The 23,706-nt window shown below is 37.6% G+C and overlaps 1 protein-coding gene across 2 annotated transcripts in view; it reads right to left on the reverse strand.

Moving 5' to 3' along the window:
* Positions 1–12,129, reverse strand: part of TBC1D19 (TBC1 domain family member 19) — a gene marked incomplete at both ends in the record, with an annotated part of 126,740 nt that extends 114,611 nt beyond the window's left edge. For both annotated transcript variants that reach the window (XM_080697470.1, XM_080697469.1), the window contains one exon: positions 12,031–12,129. In XM_080697470.1, coding sequence (XP_080553596.1) covers positions 12,031–12,129 — 99 coding nt within the window. The remainder of the gene's footprint in view (positions 1–12,030) is intronic.
* Positions 12,130–23,706: the final 11,577 nt, after the last annotated feature.

The raw sequence follows: 23,706 nt of genomic DNA on the forward strand, positions 1-23,706 counted from the left end.
TCCCTGGCTTGCTTTTGCTGACATCCCCGAGATGACCCACTTTTCTGCCAGCACTGGCTGTCTCACCCACCTCCACGCACACCTTTACTTCTTAGCTTCCTTTGATGACATACATGAAGCTCCAAACAGCCTTCAGTTCACAATTAACCAGTCTCCTCCCTCTCCTTTCAACTCGATCTGCAGGAAATCAGCCTGACCCTTCCTAAGCTGCTAATGTGAAATAAAACATAAGATGTACGCATACATTTTAACATTTATATTATCCCACAAGTACATAAATTCTACGCAGACAATAAGTTCCTTATTTTGAAATCTTGTATACCATCCCTCATTTATTCACTGTCTTACTTTCTAGGATTAAAAGACATGACTCTAGCCAAAGAAGAAATGGGTATAGATGGCAATGCTTTCTGGTTTGTGCCAAATACACGATGATGAACTGTTCATTTATATTTCAACGATAATAGTCAAATATGGGTCTTTCTTTAGTATGTGCCAAATCCTACTCTCGAGAGATAAACAAAAATAGAGAGGATATTAACCATTGGTCATAGAACAGGTCTTTCAATAGCAACATGCATTCTTTATATCTGAGGTATAATTTCATAACTTTTTTAGCAAGGGACACTAGTATTAAGATACTCTGGAGTTCTAGAAGTATGACAAAAACCTATTAGTTGAATTCTTCCTTCTCTCTCCAAAGCCTATCTTTGTTCAGGTTCCTTCCTAGTAAAATTATATTATTTTTAATGATAATCTGAGGAACAAGACTTATTAAACATTTAATGGAATGGAAATAACATTTAGGGTTTTGCAAACATCCTTTTTAGATACAAATCATGCATAAAAACCCAAAATAACAATTCTGATGTGGTGATAAACATCAAATTTGGAGCTGGACTATCACCCAAGAAAGATGAATGAGTAAATTCAATTTTAAAATGCAACTGACTTCATACCAAGGAACTCACAAATATTCAGAAAACAAAAGCATAATCCTTTTCTAGAGAACACTTTACATATGGATATATTAAAATACAGTAGGTGTTTGATCATGCTAAAAGCGAAGAGTCAATGGCAGGCGGGAAACTATATTTGGCTTTTAAAGGGACAATAAAAATCACTGAGGAATTTTAAGTTAAAAAAATAAAAGTGATATCTCATTGGGACTTTTAAAGAACATTCAGCACCAGGTGCCATATATATTATCTTCTTCAACCTCACAAAATGAGTGAAATAGCTGGTATCTGATCAGCATCCCTGCCTAAAACAACACTAGTGCATGCTCCCCCATCACACACACACCTCAAAACAAACAAACAAACAAACAAACAAACAAGCAAACAAACAAAAACTAGTGGAGGGCTACTGAGGTCAGACAGAAAAATAAGTAGACCTGTGGCAGAAGCTTTGGAAACCTTAAGCACATAGCTACTTTTCTCTTCGACCTTTTTTTAACACTAGGACTCTGGGTGGGAGGCTAAAAACCTAAGCAGGCCAACAGTGAGAAAGGGTTTTTCGGCAGTCTAATGAGAAAAAGATTAGAGTTTGAGACCCAAAGAGAAATGGCCTGCAGGATATATTAAACCCTTGTTGGAACCCCTGGAGAGCCAGAAAGAAGCAAAGGAAGACTGACAATGAGGCAGTAAAACCCCAAAGGACTCACTCATTCCCCACTTGGATTCAGGTAGCCACAGAATCTCTGGCCCCTGGAGGGGAAGGTAAACACTTTATAATGAAAGATATCACCTGTAGGTTCTATTTTTTGGTACAGAATGAATGGCATTCAATAAACTCATGGCAACAGAGAGATGAACAAAAATTAAAAACTAGAAGGGAAAAAAAGCATAGATCCAGCCGGGCGTGGTGGCGCACGCTTGTAATCCCCGCGCTTGGGAGGCAGAGACAGGAGGATCGCGCAGGTTCGAAGCCAGCCGCGCGTGCTGGCTTAGGAGACCCTGTTTCCAAATAAAAAATGTAAAAATAGGTCTGGGAGTGTAGCCCGGAGGTAGAAGGGCTTCCAGGAACCCCAGTACCACCAAAAAAAAAAAAAAAGCATAAATCCATGGGTGATACAGATATTGGTGTCAAACTGACACAGACTTTTAAGATAATTACGAGTGTCTCTAAGCCTAGTATGAAAAAGAAGGGGAAAACTGATAAAACAGAGAATTTTTGTCTGATAATTCAAACCAATAAGAAAAAAAAAACCTGGAATTCTTAGAACTAAAAAATACTCTATCTGAATAAGAACTCATGAGATGAATTTACTGTAGATTTCTAACAGGATAAAACAGGATTTACGAACTGAATTTTTTTTTTTTTTTTTTTTTTTTTTTGGTGGTACTGGGGTTCCTGGAAGCCCTTCTACCTCTGGGCTACACTCCCAGACCTTTTTTTTTTTTTTTTAATTTGGAAACAGGGTCTCCTAAGCCAGCACGGCTGGCTTCAAACCTGCGCGATCCTCCTGTCTCTGCCTCCCAAGTGTGGGGATTATAAGCGTGCGCCACCACGCCCAGCTGAACTGAATATTCTAAAAATATTCAAACTGAGTAAGAAAAAAATGAAAAATTCAGAAAAGAGAAAATGTGGGACTAAGTGAAAAGGTCAAATGTGTATGGATCTTAGAAAGAGTAAAAGCAGAAAAAAACTGGCTAAAATATTTGAACAGATAATGGCCAAGAATTTTCCAAGACTAGTCAAATATATCAACTCCATATGTAAGAAGCCCACAAACTAAAAACAGGAAAAAAATTAAATAAATAATAAAAACAAAACAAATAACATTCTACACCAAAGCATACCTTTAAAAGTCTGCTGAAAATCAAATAAAAAAGAAAATGTTCATTTGGAAGGCTGCTACTGGAGGATTGTGGTTCACAGAGAATCTCAGCTATTTAGTGAGGCCATTTGCAACCCAGCGAAACCTTGTTTCAAAATAAAGAATAAAAAATAGAGCTGGGGGTATAGCCAGGAGGTAGAATGCCCCTGAGTTCCATCCCCAGTACTGCAAAAAATAAAAAAAAAAATTTTAAATGTTATAAGCAGCCAGGGAGAGGTGAGAGATATATACCCAGTGAACACACATTCAGTGACAGCTGACTTCTGCAAGAAGAGAGGACAGAATGGAATGATCCCTCAATATGGTGAAAGAAAATTACTGCCAACTCTGAAAGCTATATAAACTATATACAGAAAAAATACCCTTCAAAATGAAGATGAAGTAAAGACATCATCAGTAAAATGAAAACCAAGAAATTTGGGGCTTGAGACATAGCTCAGTGGTAGAACATACGCAAAGCATGTGTTCGGCCCTAGGTTTAATCCCCAGCACCCCCCCCTTCATCAAAAAACAACAAAAGGAAATACTAGATAGAGTTCTTATGGTAGAAAAAAATTCCATTCCAAAGTAAATATAGAAAAGCAGAAGAGACAGATATAAAATAAAAAGGATAAATATTGACTGATATTAATGCTATAAAACAATGATAGCAACCTCTTGTCGGATTTGAAGTATACACAGATTTAAAATGTCAAGCTGGGTATGGCGGCACATGCCGGTAATCCCAGTACTTGGGAGGCTGAGACAGGAGAATCACAAGTTCGAGGACAGCTTCAGCAAGATGACACTCTCATCAACATAGCAAGACCCTGTTTCCAAATAAATGAAATTGGGCTGGGGGAATAGCCTGGAGGTAGAAGGTCCCTGGGTTACACCCCAATACCACTAAAAAATAAATAAATAAGTAAATAAATGCATATAAAATAATACAAAAGGAAGGATGGGTAAATAAGTAGTTGTTCTAGTTCCAGCATTATATTACAGGAAAGTAGTAAAAGTAATAATTTCATAAGATTTTATTTAATTAAGAATGAATGCAGTAACTTCTAGAGTAATTACATAAGAAACATGGGAGGGGAAATAAAATAAAATTATTTAAATAATCCGAAATAATGCAGCAAGAAAGCAGAATAAGAAGCATATGGATCATGTAAAAATCCAATATTAAGATGAAAGACAGGAAACCAAATATAACAGCAAATTCATTAAATGTAAATAGACTCAATAATACAATTAAAAGACTATAGTTGTCAGTCTAAGTTTTAAAGACAACTATATGATGTTTTCAAGAAACATAGTTTAAGTAAAATTACAAAGAGTGTGAAAATAAAAGCATGGAAAAAACCCTATCATGCAACTGCTAACCAGAAGAAAGTGACTAGAGCTGCACGAATACCATACAAAACAGATTTTAAGCCAAGAACCTTTCCAAAAAGAAAGAGGGGAGTTTCAAAACAAGTCAACTGATCTTTGATGAAAGGGTAGGGCAATTCAATAAAAAACATTAGCTTTTTCAATAAATTCGTTGTTATTAAGATGCACATCAAAAAAGAAAGAAGAAAGGAAAGAAGGAAGAAAGAAAGAAAAGATGGAAAGAAGGAAGGAGGAAAGGAAGGAAGGAAGGAAGGAAGAAAGAAAGGAAGGGAAGTATATAGACATAAAGCTTACAACGTTCACAAAAATTAACTCTAAAAAAATTATAAACCTAAGTGTAAAACACAAAACTATAAAAGGCATCTAAAAGATAACATAGGAGAAAAACTTGGTGACCTTGGGTTTAGTGATTAATTTCTACACACATCAAATACACAACCCAGAAAAGAAAACAAAAGTGACAGGCTAAACTTGATTAAAACTAAAAATTTATCCTCTGAGAAAGATTCTGAAGGGAGAAAATATTTAGAAAACACATTTTATAATGGACTTGAATGCAAAATATAAGCTAAATTCTCAAAACAAACACAATTGAACGTGGGCAAAAGATCTGAATGGACACCTCACCAGAAAAGACATACAAATGAAAGACATACATAAATATGAAAAGATGCTGAATACTACATACTATGAGACAACTGCAAACTAAAATAATAAGTTATTATGACACATCATAATGACTAAATCCAAAACATTGTTAACAAATGCTGGTGAGGATGTGGGGCAACAGGAATTTTAATCATTGTTCATGGGAATGCAAAATGGTACTGCAAATGCCTATCGGAAGATTGGTTGTCTTCTTTTTTTTTTAAACAAATTAACCAGTCTTACCATGCAGTTGCACTCCTTGTCTTAAAAGAGTTGAAAACTTATGTTCACACAAAATCTACACATTAATGTTTATAGCAGCTTTATTCATAATTGCCAAAACTTGAAAGCAACTAAATGTTCTCAACAAGTAAGTGCATAAACCGTGCAAGATCCAGAAAATAAAGTATTTAGCAGAAGAAAAATAGCTATCAAGCCATGAAATGATATTAAGAACATTCAATACATATTAGCAGCTGGGCATGATGGCACATGCCTGTAATCCCAGTATTTGGGAGGCTGAAACAGGAAGATCACAGGTTCAAGACCAGCCCGAACAACTTAGTGAGCCTCTCGGCAAAAACGATTAGAGGTATATATACAACAGAGGAAGAATGCCCCTGGGTTCAATCCCCAATATCATACTCAAAAATGTTGCCTATGAGCAAGTAAAAGAATCCAGTGAGAAGACTACATATGCTATGATTTCAGCTATAGGACATTTTTAGAGCCCAAATTTCCGAAGCCACAAAAAAATCAGTGGTTGTACAAAGGAAACTTTTAGGGCAGTAAACCTAATATTTGATATAAGAACAGTAAATACATGACATACATTTATTAAAATCCATGGAGCTGTACAAAACAAAAAGTGAAACGTAATATAAACTATAGACCTTTTTGTTGGTACTAGGGATGGAACCCAGGAGCCTTTTATCTCCAGGATACACCCCCCCCAGACATATTTTATATCTTATTTGGAAACAGGGCCTCAATAAGTTGCTGAGGTTGGTTTTGAACCTGCGATCCTCCTATCTCAGAAGGACAGACTTTAATGAATAATATTGATTCAATACTAGTCAACTGCAACAAGTATATCACACCAATGCAAGATGTTAATAATAGAGGAAACTATGGGAAAGGGGAGAGGGCTATATGGAAAGTCTGTACTTTCTACTCAATTTTTCTGTAAACCTAAAACTATTCTAAAAAATAAAAGTATATTAGAAAAAAAACTTCACAAATAGAAAATCCTAGATATAGGCATCAATGGAGAATTCTTCTAATCATGTTTAAAAAAATAGCAAATCTTATAATGCTCTTGCAGAAAATAGAAAACAAAAGGAAAGTAATACTTCATTACCCATACAGCCAACATAACCTTAATATAAAGCTTAACAAAAATACAAGAAAGGAAAATCACACACCAATCTTTCTTCCTTATAACATAGTTGCAACCTTCACTTATTATTATTCTGCTAAATCCACTGTAGAAAATTACTACAACAGAAAGTTACTTTCAGCCACAGTAAGAAAAAAATAGTATAATAAAAATTATAACTTTTTTGCAGTATTGGAGGTGGAACCCAGGGGCATTCTTTTTTTTTTTTTTTTTTTTTTTTTTTGCGGGTCTGAGGATGGAACCCAGTCCCCTATTTTTTATTCTTTAATTTGAAACTGGGTCTCAATGAATTGCAAAGGGCCTCACTAAGTAGCTGAGGCTGTCTTAAACCGTGAACCTCCTGTCTCAGCCTCCCAAATGCTGAGATTACAAGCATGCGCCACCATGCCCAGCTTATATAAATTATAACTTTTGGTCCTACAAAAAATCAAAAGCTAGTTAATTGAGTGATGTGTGCATGTATGCCTTCACCATCTCATACCGCACTAAGATGTATGACTACAATGCACCAATATAAATTTTTTAAAATCAAAAGCTATAAGACAACCAAATGAAATAAATTTCATAACAAAGTCCTACAAGAACAGACAGTAAAAATGACAACACAGCCAGGCGTGGTGGCGCATGCTTGTAATCCCAGCATTCGAAAGGCTGAAACCAGAGTCACAGTTTGTGGACAGCTTCAGCTACTTAGTGAGGTCCTTCTCCACTCGGTGAGACCCTGTTTCAAAAATAAAAAGACTAAAAAAATAAGGCTGGGGGTATAGCTGGGAGGTCAAATGCCCCTGGGTTCCATCCTCGGTACTGAAAGAAAAAAAAAAAAAACACATTTTTTCTTTTTCATTGAGCCCAGATAAAAGAGTGCATAGAGGACAGTTTATAGCATTTTATTAGAAGACGGTAAGAGTCAAGTCAGTAATCTAAAATTTTACCTAAATAACTAGAAAAAAGCGATTAGATCCAAAGCAAGCAGGAAAAAGAGAAAAATCATAGAGACTGAGCATTGGAAAATGATGAAAATAAGAGATAAGTCTTTAAAAAGGTCAAAAAAATGATAACTCTTTACCCAAACCAATAGAAAGAAAGATAAAATATCCATTGCAATATCATGAATAAAAGAGAGGTGACCACTTAAAGGCTAAACAAGTTTACAGCAATAAATTTGATAATGTAGACTGTGTGACATTATTTTTTAATTGACACAAATATTACATATCCATGCAGTATACTGTGATATTCTGGCCGATGTATACAATTTGCAATGATCAATTCAGGTTAATTAGCATGTCCATCTCTTCAAATACTTATCATTTTTGCTGGAACATTTAAAATCCTCTCTTCTAGCTATTTTTGAATAGTCAGTAGCTGGGCATGCTGATGTACTCCTATAATTCTAGTACTTGGAAAGCTGAGACAGAAGGATCACAGGCTTCAGGCTAGCCTGTTTCAAAATAAACAGATATAGCTGTTTATTTGGGGGATATAGCTCAGAGGTAGAATGTTCTGTGTTCAGTCCCCAGTAACGCACACACACATAAACACACACACACACACTAAATAAATTACTGTTAACTATAGTCAACCTTACTGTACTATAGAACACTAGGATTTAATCCTACTATTTAACTGTATTTTTGTACCTCTTAGCCAACCTTTTCTTGCCTCTAATAATCATTATTCTACTTTCTACTTCAGAGAATGACTTTTTGAAACATTAAAAAACTACTAAATCTTACACAAGAAACAAAAAGACTTCCCTGGACATATTTTTAGTTAAATATCTTACTAAGTGTTTCCAGAAAGAAAACTCTTGGATCTAGTGACTTTGCCAAAAAGTCTATCAGACATTTTAGGAAGAAATAAAACTAATTCTACACAAGTTCTTCCAGGAAATAAAAAAGGAGGGAATATTTATCATCTCATAAGATCAACATTACCAAATATAAAAGCCAAACAAAAATGTACCAAAAAACTACAAACATATTTTCTGACTATAGCTATAAAATCTTTAGCAAAATATTAGCAAATTAAATAAAGTACAAAGAAAAGATGATGCATCATAACCAAGTGGAATTTATCTCAAGAATGCAAAATTGGTTCAACATTCAAAGTCAGTTAATGTTATCATATCAATATACTGAAAAGAAAAATCACATAAGCATCTCTATGCATGCATGCAAAAAAAAAAAAAAAAAAAGCATTTCACAAAATGTAACATCTAAGGGCATGGTGGCACACACTTGTAATCCCAGTACTTGGGAGGCTGAGACATGTGGATCACTGGTTCCAGGCCAGCCTCAGCTATTTAGTGAGTGCTTCTGAAACTTAGTGAGACCTTGTTTCAAAATAAAGAATAAAAAATAGGACTGGGGGTGTAGCTCAGAGATCGAATGCCCCTAGATTCAATCTCCAGTCCTGAAAGAAAAAGAAAGAGAGAAAGAAAGAAAGAAAGAAAGAAAGAGAATAATAACATTCATAGAAGTCTCAGAAAACCAGAAACTGAAGAGAACTTCCTTGACCTTATAAAAAGCATCTATACAACACTGCACTGGAGGTATCACCCAGCAATAAGGCAAGAAAAAGAAATAAACGGCATACAGATTGGAAAGAAAAAAGTAAAATCTACCTGGAAAAGTCCATGTAATCTACTAAATGATACTCTAACTAAAAAGTATGTTCAGCAATGTCTCAATTTTTATTGAATACATAGTAGTAAATATGACTATCAATTGTATGTCAGTGTACTAATGATAATTAGAAACTGAAATAAGAAAATGACAATTTATAATAGTATCAAACATGAAATGCTTAGAGGAAAATCTTAACAAAAAGTGTGTAAGGGAAGAGATACAAAGGGCCAACAGATACATAAAAAGATGTTCTACATCATTGGCCATCAGGGAGATGCAAATCAAAACTACACTGAGATTCCATCTAACCCCAGTCAGAGTGGCAAGCATAAAGAAATCAAATAAAAACAAATGCTGGTGAGGATGTGGGGAAAGAGGAACTCTTTTACACTGTTGGTGGGAATGCAAGCTAGTTCAACCACTATGGAGATCTGTGTGGAGATTCCTAAGAAAGGTGGGAATAGATCCACCATATGATCCAGCTATACCACTCCTGAGTATCTTTCCAAAGGGGCTGAATTCAGAGAAGTACAGCAACATATGCATACCTATGTTCATAGCAGCACAATTTGTAATAGCCAAAATATGGAACCAACCCAGATCACCATCAACAGATGAATGGATAGCAAAACTGTGGGAAATACACACAATGGAATTCTATTCATCCATAAAGAAGAACAAAATTATATCATTTGCAAGAAGATGGAAAGCCCTGGAGAACATTATGTTAAGTGAGATCAGCCAAGCACAGAAGGAGAAGGTACATATATTTCCTCTAATATGCCCAAAGTAGGAAACACAGAGGATACCAGTGGGACTCCAGATAATGGAGGGGAAATATCAGCAAAGTTTGAATGGAAAGATAGGAGAGGAGGCAGGCTGATCTTGATTAATGAGGGTCTACATCTGAACATGTGTAAAATTATGAATATGACATGGTTAAGCTGGACAACCATTGGTGGGAGGGGGGAAGGGAAAACAGGGTCGGGGGGGCACCAAATATAGTTTAAATGTATACTATTTATGTTCAATAAAAAATTTTTAAAAGAAAAAAAACCAAATAAATGTAAGTGGTAAAGAGAAAAAAAAGCGTGTAAGGTTTATATACTGAAACTACAAAGCAATGACAAGAGAAAATAAAACAATATAAATATAAGTGAATGGATAAACTATGTTCATGAACCAGAAAACTCAGTATTGTTAAACTTCAACATAATTCCAATCTAAGGCTCCCAAAATTTGCAGAAATGTAAGAGTTGATCCTAAAGCCCTTATCATATAAATGTAAAAACAATTTTGAAAAAGAAAAACAACGTTGGAGTTCTAACTACCTGATTTCAAAGCTTACTATAAAGTTATAAACATCAAGAGAGTTTAGTATTTGTATAATGTTAGACAAATAGATGAAAAAAACAAAGTGCCAGAAGTAGAAATAAACACATGTGCAATTGATTGAAATAAATTTGCCAAGAAAATTAGTGGTGAAATTATAGGTTTGATAACAAGTAAGTACTGGATATAATGGATATATGAGGAGACTTTTTTTGTACTACATACAAAAATTAACTCAAAATGGATCACAAACCTAAATGTAAAGTACACATATTTGTAATCTCAGTACTTGGGAGGCTGAGACAGGAGGATTGCAGGTTCCTGACCAACCTCAACAACTTAGTGAGGCCTTCTGTAATTTAGTGAGGCCCTGTTTCAAAAATAAAAAATAAAATAGTGCAGGTGGTATAACTCAGAGGTAGGTTCAATCCCCAATACACCACACACACACACACACACACACACACACACACACACATTATACAAGTCTTAAAACAACAAACAAAAAAAAATTCGAAACCTTGGGTTAGGCAAAGACAATATATTACAAAAAGCACAAATCATTAAAAATTTGATAAAAGTTTGTGTTATCAAAATTAAAACTGCTCTTTAAAAGACACAGTTAAGAAAACAAAATGATAAGCCACAGACTAAGAAAAATATTTGCAAGAGGCATATCTGGTAAAAAATTTGTATCATGTGTAAAGATTCCTTACAACGACAATAAAAAGACAACACAATGTTTATGTAGGGCAACAGATCTGAACAGACTAGTTCAACAAATATAACCACATGAGAAAATATTTAATATCATTTGTCACTAGAAAAATTCAATTAAAGATACAATGAGATGTCACTATTCTATAAAACAAAATAAAAATAAAAAGTTTAAAACTGACATTAATTGCTATTAAGGATGCAGATGACTGGAGTTTTCATAATTACTGATGGGAATGTAAAAATGGTACAGCCGCTTGGGAAAGTCTGACCATTTCTTCATAGAATTAAACATATACTATTATACAATTCAGCAATCCCACTCCTAGTTATTTGTTCCAAACAAATGAAAATGAATATCCAAGCAAAAAAACCTATACCAGAATGTATCCATCAGATTTACTCATAATCTGTAAACAACCCAAATACCTGTCAACTAATGAATGAAGAAACTACATGGGATGGGCTTGTAGTACTGAAATATTACTAAGCAATAAACAAGAACAGAACTACTGAAATACCAAAAAACCTGGAAGAATCTCCAAAGCATTAAACTATATGACAAAGCGTACACAAAAAGGAACATAATGTACGACTGATTATTCCATTCTCATGACATTCTCTCAAAAGCAAAGTTCTCCTGGCGGGTTTGTGTCCTCACAGACCTATCACGTTGGAAGGTACTCAATAAAAGCTGGGAGGACAGAAAAAGAGGAAATCACTGCAGCAAAAGGTAAAATGCAGCAAAGCATACATAGATGCCGGACGGGGAAGAAGGGAGGGGGGCGCGAATCCATAAAGTAAGGGAAGGCGTGGTCCAAGCCAAATGCCTCCTACATCTGGGGGGGGGTTGGGGGGAAGACCCTGTAAAATGACCAGAATCGATGAATGAGCGCGAGGTCTCCTTTCTCCGCCTGGAGGAGCCATGTGCCCCGCCCTTCTTTTTAAGACCCACACCCAGCAGCTCAGGCAAAGGACATTTTTTTTTTTTTTTAATCAATGCGCCGGAGGGGATGGGGCTGGGGGGGCGAGCGCGGGAGGCGCCGACCCGCCCGCCCGCTCCATCCCTGCCCTGTCGCCGCACTCACCCAGGCCTGCCGTTCCAGCTGAGCGTACAAATTTGAGCCCTTGAGCTTCTGGACTATGTGGGCAATGATGAGAGACAGATCCGACTCCTCCTGCAACATCTCCCCTGCCCTAGCCCGCCGAGCCGCGGGGATCGGCCGCCGGCACCGGGAAAATGGACCTCAGAGGGGTCCCTCTCGGAGCTGCTGACACTTCTCGGGGACCTTTGTACGCCCGGACTCCGCTAGCTGGCGTTACCAGGCAACTGCCGGCCCGCGCGTCCGTCCCGCTCTGGTCCCCCCGCGCCCGAAGGCCCCGGCACCTACGTTCCGCTGGCTGAAAAAAAAAAAAAAAATTCCGTGGGAAGGGAGGTAGCTTTTATTTCTTTGTTGTCTCTTAAGCCTGTGGTTGGAAAGCGAGAACAGAAATCTTTTCCTCCAGAGCTATAGCGCCTTGGATGCGCAGGAGGAACACAGCGAGTTGTGAGGTTTTGTGTTTTGCTGTGTAAAGGATCCTTCCTCTTCCAAACTCTCAGTCTCTGCAAATAATAGGGCTGTGAACGCAATGAGACAGCAAATTACAACCAAGAATTTTCTGTCGGTGACATTAGTTGTGTGCCCTTGGGCGAGGGACTTAAATTCCCACCTTCTGTAAAATAAACCCAGTTCACTGGATGTTGTGATGATTACCTGATGTAAAAATTGTGAAGTTGCCTAGTATTGTACATTGCACTCAATTTTATTCCATTTTCTCCCCTTTCTATTCTCTGGAGCTACATGCTAGGAATATGTAGATACTATCTTTTTATCTAACAATTCAGATTAACCAAGAAACATTACTGATAGGTTTTCTATGAAGCATCATTAATTCAAGGGCAAATAAGACATTGTATTTTTTGTTAAGTAAAATTAAAATAATTTTTATTGGCGCATTGTAGTCATACAAGTACAAGAAGGTTTAGGCATACATGCACACATCACTCATTTAGCCCTTCTCTATTTCCCACCTCACTCCATCCCCCTCCCTCCTCAGGTTTGGGACTTTGTATTTTTATTAAAAGTCTTCAAGAAATTTACCATCTAGATTCCTCCTCTTCCATTCATGCATTCATTCATTCATAATACAGTCAGCTTTCAACTTATCATTTTATACAAGAAAATATGTGAGCACAAAGGTTTAATAAAACATGGTTCTTGTCTTGAAGGAAATAAATAAAAAATTTTAGAACTAGATGTATCTGTTTATACTAATTATATGGCATCCCCAAAGGCCAGTGGCAACCAGAAAAATAGGCCTAAGGAAAAATATGTATATCCGAATAACCACTCCAAAATAATCAAGAATTAATTTTGGTTGTATGTAGGCATGTATTTTAAGCAAAGCAAAAGTAGCATTCCAGGAAAGCAGACCAAGATTGCTATAAAAGCTATTCTAAACTGACTACATCAAACTTTAATGTGCTTAGGAACCACAAAAGAGCTTGTCCAAATCAAATGCTGTTCTGATTCAGTAGTTTTCTGGTGGGATCTAGTCATCTGAATTTCTGGCAAGTCCTAGGATATTATGATGCCAGTGGTGCAGAGGTAACATTCTGATAGGAAAGAACTAGAGCAGGTACATAACAGAGTCAGAGGGATGAGAGCCCTGGCATCTAGGTACCACATCCTGGCATTCGTAGCACCATCATTCAGGGTAACTGTGATGATAAATACGGACTATATATAACCTGTTTGGTCACATTTGTTAAACACTTTGAAAAGGGGTATTCAGGAAAGAAATAAAACATTTAAAGGCAATTAATGATAGATTGTAAATTTAAAAAAGCATATTTTTTTTTGCAAAACATTCTCCCACAGTTCAGAATTTCTCAAACCCATAAATGAATAAGCTCTCCTCAACTCTTTATAGTTCCTCTATGGAAATACCTCACCATTCGTGAATCTCCCAACACACATTTCATTCTACTTATTTATTTATTTATTTGTTTTGTGGTTCTGAGAATGGAACCCAGGGGCTTTCTACCTCCAGGCTACACTCCCAGACCTATTTCAAATTTTATTTGGAAACAGGGTCTCACTAAGTTATTGAGAGCCTCACTAAGTAGCTGTGGCTGGCTTCAAACCTGTGCGATTCTCCTGTCTCAGCTTCCCAAATACTGGTATTACAAGCATGCACCACCACACCTGGCTCACATATTTCATTTTAAACAAAAGAAAGAGAGGAAAGAAAGAGGGAAAATTATGATGAGTGTTTCTTTGAGACTGAAAAGAGTGCAGTGGTAAGTGACTGCAGATATTAAGATGTTTACTGTCACTAAGAAGAATCATAGAGCACAGAGATGAAAGAATATGAAGCAAAGAAGAAGGAGGAGGAGAAGGAGAAAGAAGAAGAAGAAGAAGAAGAAGAAGAAGAAGAAGAAGAAGAAGAAGAGGAGGAGGAGGAGGAGGAGGAGGAGGAGGAGGAGAAAGAGAAGGAATAAGAATAAGAATAAGAATAAGAATAAGAATAAGAATAAGAATAAGAATAAGAATAAGAATAAGAGGAGGAGGAGGAGGAGGAAGAGGGAGAGGAGGAGGAAGAACAGGAAGAAGAGGAAGAAAGAAAAAGAGGAAGAAGAAGAAGCCGCAGCAGCACAGTGCTTGGTGTCAGGAACCATTCTAGCTCTCTTCCTGGTATGTATCCCAGGAATTGCATAAATCTCTTCACATTGGAGTTTCAGCTTTCTCATCTGTAACAAAATGATAACAAAAACCAACCTAGAGTATATTATGAGGATCAAATGTACCTAGTATTAAAATATTAATAAATATTAATAAATCAAATATTGAATCTGATATGACTAAGTAAAAATTAATGACCAGTCGTATTGATAGAGAATGGAAAATAACTAAGTAAACATAGCGGCACATGTGAAAGTGCCCAGAAAAATTCTTTGCACTGATAGAGGCTTAAAATCATATTTTAAAATACAGAACAATTTGTAACCTCAAAGCTGCAAGAAGTTCAGATTTGATTCTGAAAGTATATCCATGCCAAAAAATGCCTTAATCGTAATGTTTTTAGAAAGTTTCTTACATACACAGAAGCAGGTGTGTTGGCATTTAATTAAATTCTTGAATGCCCTCTGTGCTCTTTTTCCAATTCAATTTGGCAGGACCTTTCAGAACACCTGCTCCAGGCTAGGAGTGGCAGGGAATACAAAGAGGAAAAAGAAAAGTCCCTTCTTTTAAGGAATTCTCACTCCCAAAGTTATGATGTAGTCAGTAATCAAAGAGCTGTAATGATAGACGTGTGTGTGTGTGTGTGTGTGTGTGTGTGTGTGTGTGTGTGTGTAGATTCTGTTAAAGTCATTGTTTCATAAGAAATGAAAGGTGAAGAGTCCCATCTCCATCCCACGAGGGGAGACTTTGCCTTAGAAACCCCTACTGAGCCCAGAATGAGTTGGAGAGTGGGGAAAACCATCCATTTCTGATGCTTCTGAATGAAACAGACTCAGCCTAATAAGTCACAAATGAGTTCCAATCTCATTTAAGTGGTTGCATTTGTGTAAACAGCAATGAAAGTAAAATCAATTCAGAGGAACATCTCTAAATTCATTTGAATTTAGAATAGCGGTACTATGGGGCCAACTGGTGAGGGACTCTGGGCCCTATCATGCCTTTCTAAGACCTGCTCAGCCTTAATATATTTTTACTGATAATACTGTGTTGTATCTGACTACAAAGGGACAAGGGATACATTTGGAAACCACTGACAAGTGGCATCATAGGACACGAGTATGGACCACATCAGTGATGTTTGATACAATAAAGTCACTGTCCAAGGTGCTATTTCTTGATGCTACCAAATCAGCAAAACCCCAAATATCCTTAAACCCCAAGGTTTGAAAACTCCTTTGTGAAAGAAAAGAAAAAGCCACCCCCGCTCTGCTTGCCACCTCATTTGGCAAATGTACTCAGATCTCATTTCAGAGCCCAGATTGGGCTTCAGATCATGCGATCCTCCACTCTCCCATCTTCCCTGCCTGTGTACACTCCCAGGCTACTATATGTGAATGAAGAGGACTGGGCTCCCGACCCCAAGAGTAATCTCAGGAACTCTGGGGACTCTCTGCCAAATATAAAGGTCACAGGAGAAAACCCAACCAACACTGGTTTCAATCACAGGACATTTATTGCTACCAACAAGTCTGGAGGAGAGTGCCAAGGCTGGTTCCGTGTCTTAACAATGTCAGATTCTTAAGAATCTAAGTTCTTTCCTCCTTTCTGTTCTTCACCCTCAGCACATCGGCTCTCCCCTTCGGATTGGCTCCGTCCTAAGATACCTGCTGCAGTTCCAGCGATCACATCCTCTTACTGCTGCCTTGAAAGGTGGGAGGGAAAGGGGGCAAAATAAGGAGTTGTAAGTGACTGTGTCTTTCTTTTATGGTGGGAAGAATGTTTTCTCAAGAAGCTCCCCAAATGGTCTGCAGCCACTCCAACTCTTAGGGATTCTGGAAACATGGTCTGGCATTTTCCCTTCACTTCTAGGTTGGCTCTGCTGCATGGACCAAACGATTCCAATGGAAGAGTAGTGCTAGAGCCAGGTGTGGTGGCACACACCTGGAATCCCAGGACTCGGGAGGCTGAGACAGGAGGGTTGCAGGTTTGTGGCCAGCCTCTGAAACTTAGAGTGGGGTCCTCTGCAACTTAGTGAAACATTGCTTCAGAATAAAAAATAAAATAGGATTGCTCAGAGGTAATGCCCCTGGATTCAATTCCTAGCAGGTGCACATACTAGGAATACACACACACACACACACACACACACACACACACACACACACACAGTAGTGCTGTGATAGGAACAATTGTGGGTGATCATCTCTAATATTTGTGTCAAACAAAAAGCAAGCTACTCAGAGTTAGACAAATCCAGGTTATGTACCATTCACACAGAGTTGGTTGTTTTCAGTTCAGACACTAAATCTAAATTATATTAGTTATTTGTGTGGCATTTTTCTCAGTATCATGGTGACATTTCAAAAGCTGAAGACAAAGAAAGGTGACCCATTGCAAAAGAAGGACTAAGATATATGACAAGAGAAGACCATTTGCAAGTTATTTTTATTTTTATTTTTTATTTATTTATTTTTCTGTGCTGGGGATGGAACCCAAGGGCATTCGACCTCTGGGCTACACCCCCTGCCCTATTTTTTATTCTTTAGTTTGAAACCAGGTCTCACTGAGTTGCAGAAGGCCTCACTAAGTAGCTGAGGCTGTCCATGAACTGTGATCCTCCAGTCTGCGATCACAAGTGTGCACCACCATGCCCAGCAAGCATATTGTTTTTAAAAAGACAAAAAGTAGTAACTTGGAAGGAAAACACTTTGTTTATAAATTCCTTTCGACCAGGGTCTCCTTATACCTTGAGGTCTCTCTACTGAAATTCTAGGTTACTCTGTTTCATTATGCAAACAGAAATAAACATTGAAAATAGTCTACTCTCTGGCATAATTTTAATGTTTGGCGCAAAAGAGGTTTACTGGAAAAAATCCAAGTTTGAGAAAAAGCAGAGTAAAATTCACTTGGCACATTCACTCCTCAATCTTCTGATCACAACTCTGATTACATATTTCCTCCACTACATCCAACACACACACACACACACACACACACACACACACGCACACACACTTCCACTGCAGATATTTATTTTTAATGGGTAGATCTTATTTTAAGTGGGCTTTTTTCCAGTTCATCTTGAGAAAATGATATTTCATCTACCATCTGTTTTCTTCCTGTTTTTTAAAGCAAAACAATATGTATAAGAAAATTATACACACACATATATATGTGTGTATACATAAGTGCATGCATATATATAAGTATATATATATACATTCATTCATATATGCGTATATGAATACAGCAGCTATAATATTAGTACCTGAGGTTAAATTGCAGATAAAAGGCCTGTCCTTGTCCGTTAAGGAAGTTAACAAGTTGTGCATATGGATGTACATGGGGAATTAGGATCAAGTTATAGGCCTAGAAATACCAGTGGTGCAGTAATCTGGGAGCAGGATTCATGTGTAGGCAAAGCATAGAACTCTAGTGCATAACCAGCAGGCCCTTGCTGCAGATGCCATTAACAGGATGGGGTATCAGGCTGGGGCCAAGAGTCTGTTAAAGGATTTAAGCCTGGAACAAACTCTATGCCATGGAAGGAGCAAGGCTGCAGACCCTCAAACAAAGTAGGTGTCTTGGCAAGGAGGAGCCTTTCAAATGGGAACTTAAATTACATGTTTGATACAAAGGAGAAGGGAGAGGGGAAAACACAGAGATACCCTAAAGCAATGGATTTTAGCTCAAAATTTCCTTCAGTTGTCATATAAAACATTCATGAAGCTATATATGTATGCCAATATATGTCTATGTTTATTATAACATTAAAAGGTTTGAATAAAGTAACATCCAAGAGATTAATGCTCCACTTCTCTCCTTGTTTCTTATGGTCCTCCTTGGAACAGAGCTGTGTGTGCCATGCATAATCTCCCAGAAGTCCCGGTGACCTTAAACTCAGTGGCCTATGGCCAAGCCCTATTCATTAACCTGCCCTGGTTTGTCTTCCTTCCCTTCTTGGTCTCACTTCCTCACTCCTCTACTAGTATTTTCTGAAATTGCCTCAAATATATTCTTAAAACTCATATTGTTATCTTAGCATCTGCTTAATCTGAATTTAATATGGTACCTAGAAGATAGCACACACTTAAGAAGTGCTGGTTGAAGGAAAAAGCAACCCTTCCCAATTTTCTCCAGAGGGCACTACTTGGTTGTGTTCTTGCAGCTTTAAACATGACTATCCAGTTCAACCCAGTCTTCCAAAGTTTGCATTGGAGCCGGGCGTGGTGGCGCACGCTTGTAATCCCAGCGCTTGGGAGGCTGAGACAGGAGGATCACACAGGTTCGAAGCCAGCCTCGGCTACTTAGTGAGACCCTGTTTCCAAATAAAATATAAAATAGGTCTGGGAGTATAGCCCGGAGGTAGAAAGCCTCTGGGTTCCACCCCTAGTACCACCAAAAAAAAAGTTTGCATATGGTTCATAGGAAGCGAGCGGGAGGAGGGCCGGGGATGGATTTTCTGGTAAGAGTTAACATTGACTGCAGCCTTGAGTCTGAAGTCCACAGAACAGATTGGAAACTTGAAACAGAATTTCTTTGTCAAAGGCTTGCGGCAGTATCTCTTCTTCTCTAGGAAATAACAGCTTTGCTCTTAGGGCCCTCAACTGATAGGGTTAGACCCACCAACACTATGGAAGGAAATCTGCTTTACTTAAAGTCAGCTGATTCCAACAATACATCACATCTACTAAACACTTGATTATCAATAGCTGGCTTATTGTCTGACCAAAAACTGGGTGCCATAGCCTAGCCAAATTGACACGTAATATTAACCAACACAAGAGGTATATATGCTGTTGACTTGACTCTTTAAGTGACCTTGTCCTGGTCACAGTTTCCTCACAAAGGCTGGTTCTTCTGTGATCTCCCCTTTCATCTCTCTGATATTCTGACTCTGTAACACCTCTAATTTTATTTTCTGTTTTATGGGGTTCTATGGCTCTTTATCCTGCTGCATTGATATTTTGCCCATGGTTTCTCTGAATGAGACTCTGTTTTGGGGTACTAGGCACTTGAGCTGGGGCTAGGGCCCCTTCCAAGGTGTCCTCTGCAATAACCTGGGTCCAGCATCGCAGCATGCTGGGTCTCAAATAAGATTTAAGATTCTCTCCAGATTCCCAAAGCAATACAAAGTCTAATTCATGAAACTAAACCTAAAATGTATGTCAATTAGCATTTTTGTTCAGAGAAAGGAAATGTGGCCAAATCAGACTGAAGAACCTGGAGGGGGTCAGTAGTTATGATTCACCACTAGTATTTTAATCTGAGCACTTTTTTTTTCCCCCTGTGGTGTTGCCTAAAATCAAAGCATATTGGAAACACTTTAAAGGGCATCATTGACACATTACATCAGACAAATAAATGTTTCCATCTGAACTGACTCACTTGCTGGAATAACTTCACTCCACTACACAAATAAAGAAAGAGGACAGGAAATGGGGATGATTTAAAAGTACATTTTACGGTTTTCAGGATATGAGTAAAGGTGTAAAATTGATTATAAATTTTAGGAATTATTTTTACATTCCTAAAACATTAGCTGTCAGAACAAACTTGGCAGACCAAAAAAAAAAAAATGGCATTTTTTTCTTTTAACAACAGTGAAATTCGTTCTCTTCAAGAGTAGAAAGAAGAAAATTGTTTCAAGTCACACATCATAGAGACGAAGAGTTCCAAGTTTACATCCAAGTTTTCTAACCATTTGTCCTGTGATTTTCTGCTGTTTTAAACTGTTCATTTTGTTGATGTTTCTTTTCTTTTTCCTTTTTTAGTTCTAGAGCAGAAGAGATTTACTATGAAAGGAAATAACTAATATCACATTTAACCCTGGGAACACCTCATAAGGTAGGAGTTATTTTTCTCTAATTTTTTAGAGTAGGAAGCTAATATTTGAAGTTAGATAATTGGTCAAAAGTCAAAATAATATTCAGAACAATAGAGGCTAGAGTATGAACCCAGTTTGTTCACATTTCTTCTCTGGAAAATGACAGTTTTTGCCTCAAAGATGTTCAGATCCAGGAGGAAGGATGGGTAGCAGGTACAGATGTATAAACATGTACATTGCATCCATGTCTTGAAACATCACATTGCATTCTATGAAAATGTATAGTTATTATGTACCAATTAAAAATGTTAAGGTATGTACAAAAATGTTCAGGTTTCACTTTTCTCCAAGAAGCCCAACTAGTGATAAAACTGACTCCAGAAGTTTTCAGAAACCTACCCTTCTAATAATGCTAATATTTGAATTTGAGAACTACTACTAAAAAGCTTAAAAAGATAAAAGAAAAAAAAACTACTTCCTTTTACCCATTGTGCATTTCTTCACTTCTCTGTAAGAAGCTCCCCCAGACTCCTAAAATCTTCCTCCACATTATTAATATCTAGGTATTAGGAGAATAATGAGATTTTATTAAACTCAGGGAGGCAAGCTTGAAAATGTAAGAAACACAATTAGTAAGAAAAAAGAATGTGGGATTCAGCAGATAAATAGTACATTTTGATCTATTCTTTAAAAGGCATAATGTTTTCTCTAATAAATGGAGGGACCTAAGGGTCAGTTTTGATGTTTCTCATTTCAAAGATAATAATAAAGCTGAGGGAGTTATTAGTTTTGTATCTGAGTGTAATTATTTCCTCGGTTTGTTCCTTGATTTAAATAGGTCTTATTAGACTGAAGTATGTAGGCCTTTACCCAACACATTATTGTTTCCCTGGAAAGATAGTTGTGAATCCATTTTTTTTCTTTAGTAACCAAATGACCTGGACAGGGAGATTAAGATATTATTAAGTATTGTTAAATATTGGGAAGGATATGGTTTAAATTAAAATGAGTGCCATCTTTAAGTTCTGCATAGAAGGGGGATTGTAGATTGATCAGGAGGCTGAAGATACCCAAATCTAACACTAACTAGTTATGTGATTTGGAAAAGTTTTCTAAGTTTCTGTATGCCTCTGTTTTCTCAGCTCTAAAATGGAAGTAATAATGTTTCCTACCTTATGAGATTATTTCAAAAATTAAATAAGATATTGAGTATCAAGTGCTTAGAAGGATGCCTGTTCTCTGAGTAGCTGCAGTGAATCTTTGAAAATGTGCTTCTGAAAGTTGGATATTAGAATCATTGAGGTTGATAAAATACAAAGACTGGAGCCCTTGACTATTTCAATGATCGTGACACTTCATGTTCTCTACTAGCTTTATGAGTGATACTGATATATATTAAAGGTTGGGGGATAAAATAAAAGATACTTAGACAAACCCTCACACTTACAGCAAGTTAATTTTTGACAAGGGTGTCAAAAATTTACAATGGAGAAAAAAGGAACTTTCCAACAAATGACACAGGAAAACCTGGATTATGTAGTAGAATGTATGTAGTAGAATGAAACTAGAATAAAACCCCTATCGCTTACCCTTCACAAAAATCAATACAAGGTGGACTAAAGACCTAGAAATTAGATGAGAAACCTTGAAATCATTAAAAGAAAATAAAGGACCCAACTTTCCAACATATAGACACTGGTAGAGACTTTTCTGATAAGAACCCTAAAGCTCAGAAAATAAAACTGAGAATCAAGCCAGGCGTGGTGATGGATGCTTGTAATCCCAGTATTTGGGAGGCTGAGACCAGAGGATCACAGTTCGCGGACAGTCTCAGTTACTACTTAGTGAGGCCCTCTGTAACTTAGTAAGACCCTGTTTCAAAATAAAGAATAAAAAATAGGGCAGGGGGTATAGCTCAGAGGTCAAATGCCCCTGGGTCCCATCACCAGATCCCCCCCCAAAAAGACCTCAATAAATGAGATAGCATAAAAGTAAAAGTTTCTGTGAAGCAAAAGAAACAACCAAGAGTGTAAAGAGAGATCCTACAGAATGGGAGACAATCTTTGCCAGCTACTTCTTTGATGAAGGGCTGATATCTAGAATATATAAAGGTTGAAAATAACTAGTGTGAATGTCCATGATAGACACTTTTTCATCCTTCCCATATGCTAGGCATTGTGCTCAATCTAAGAACAAAGGTAAGCATGTATCAGGGTTCAGCTGCAAAAAATCAGAAGACCCTCCAGCTTTCTTAAAGTGAAAAAAGATTTTGTAAAAGATATTTAAACACAAACTAGTTGGGAAGCCTTAGGAACAAGTTCTAGAGCTTGACTCCAAATGTGACTCTCTACATAAGACGACTGCCAAGGCGGCTCACCAAGGCAGCGGCTGCTTCTTCCAGGTTCAAGAGTAGTGAGAACCTGAAGCTCATCAGGAACTGTTGAGTTGGTGGAGTCGCTGCCTTCGGTGCCATCTAGTGATCAAGAGGCTGCCTCAACCATCACAGCTGTCTCTCAGCACCCTCAGAACTAGGAACAGGGTATCACAATGCTGCAGCAGCAAAACCCAGCACCTCCAGACTGTGCTCGTTCCAAACTCCTGCAGCAACTGTGATGGTCCCTGCCTCACTGCCACCTTCCACGTCTCACGGGAGGTTATTGAATTGAGGAATTTGATTTATATTTTGAGTCTGGAAGAGAACATTTTAAGCTCTCTGGAAGTACAGGGAGATGTACCAGAGGACTGAAAGGTATGCTGAGTTCCCATCTACCAAATTAACTGTAGATAAATGTATCATCTGCTAAAGCAAACACAACAAACTACCACAAACTGGCTGCTTTAAACAACAGAAACTTATTTCTCAAAGTTATAGAGGCTAGAAGTTCAGGATAAAGGTGTCAGCAGGTTTGACCTTTCCTAGACTCTCTCTCCTTGTCTGGAAGACAGCTGACTTCCTCTCCTTACATGGCCATTTGTCCTGAAATGGCCCATCTTCCGTGGGCACCCACACTCCTGCCATCTCTTCCTCTTCTTGTTAAGGACACCATTGCTATTGGATTCTAGCTCCACTCTTATGACCTCATTTAGCCTTGATGACTTCTTTAAAGGTCCTATCTCCAGATACAATTACATGAAGGTTGGGGCTTCAACGCGCCCATAACAATGAGCAGATGAGACTCTGCCATGGAGAAATATTCTCTAGGAGGGAAAGA

This window comes from Muscardinus avellanarius, assembly GCF_963383645.1.
Source record: "Muscardinus avellanarius genome assembly, chromosome: 6".
NCBI lineage: Eukaryota > Metazoa > Chordata > Mammalia > Rodentia > Gliridae > Muscardinus > Muscardinus avellanarius.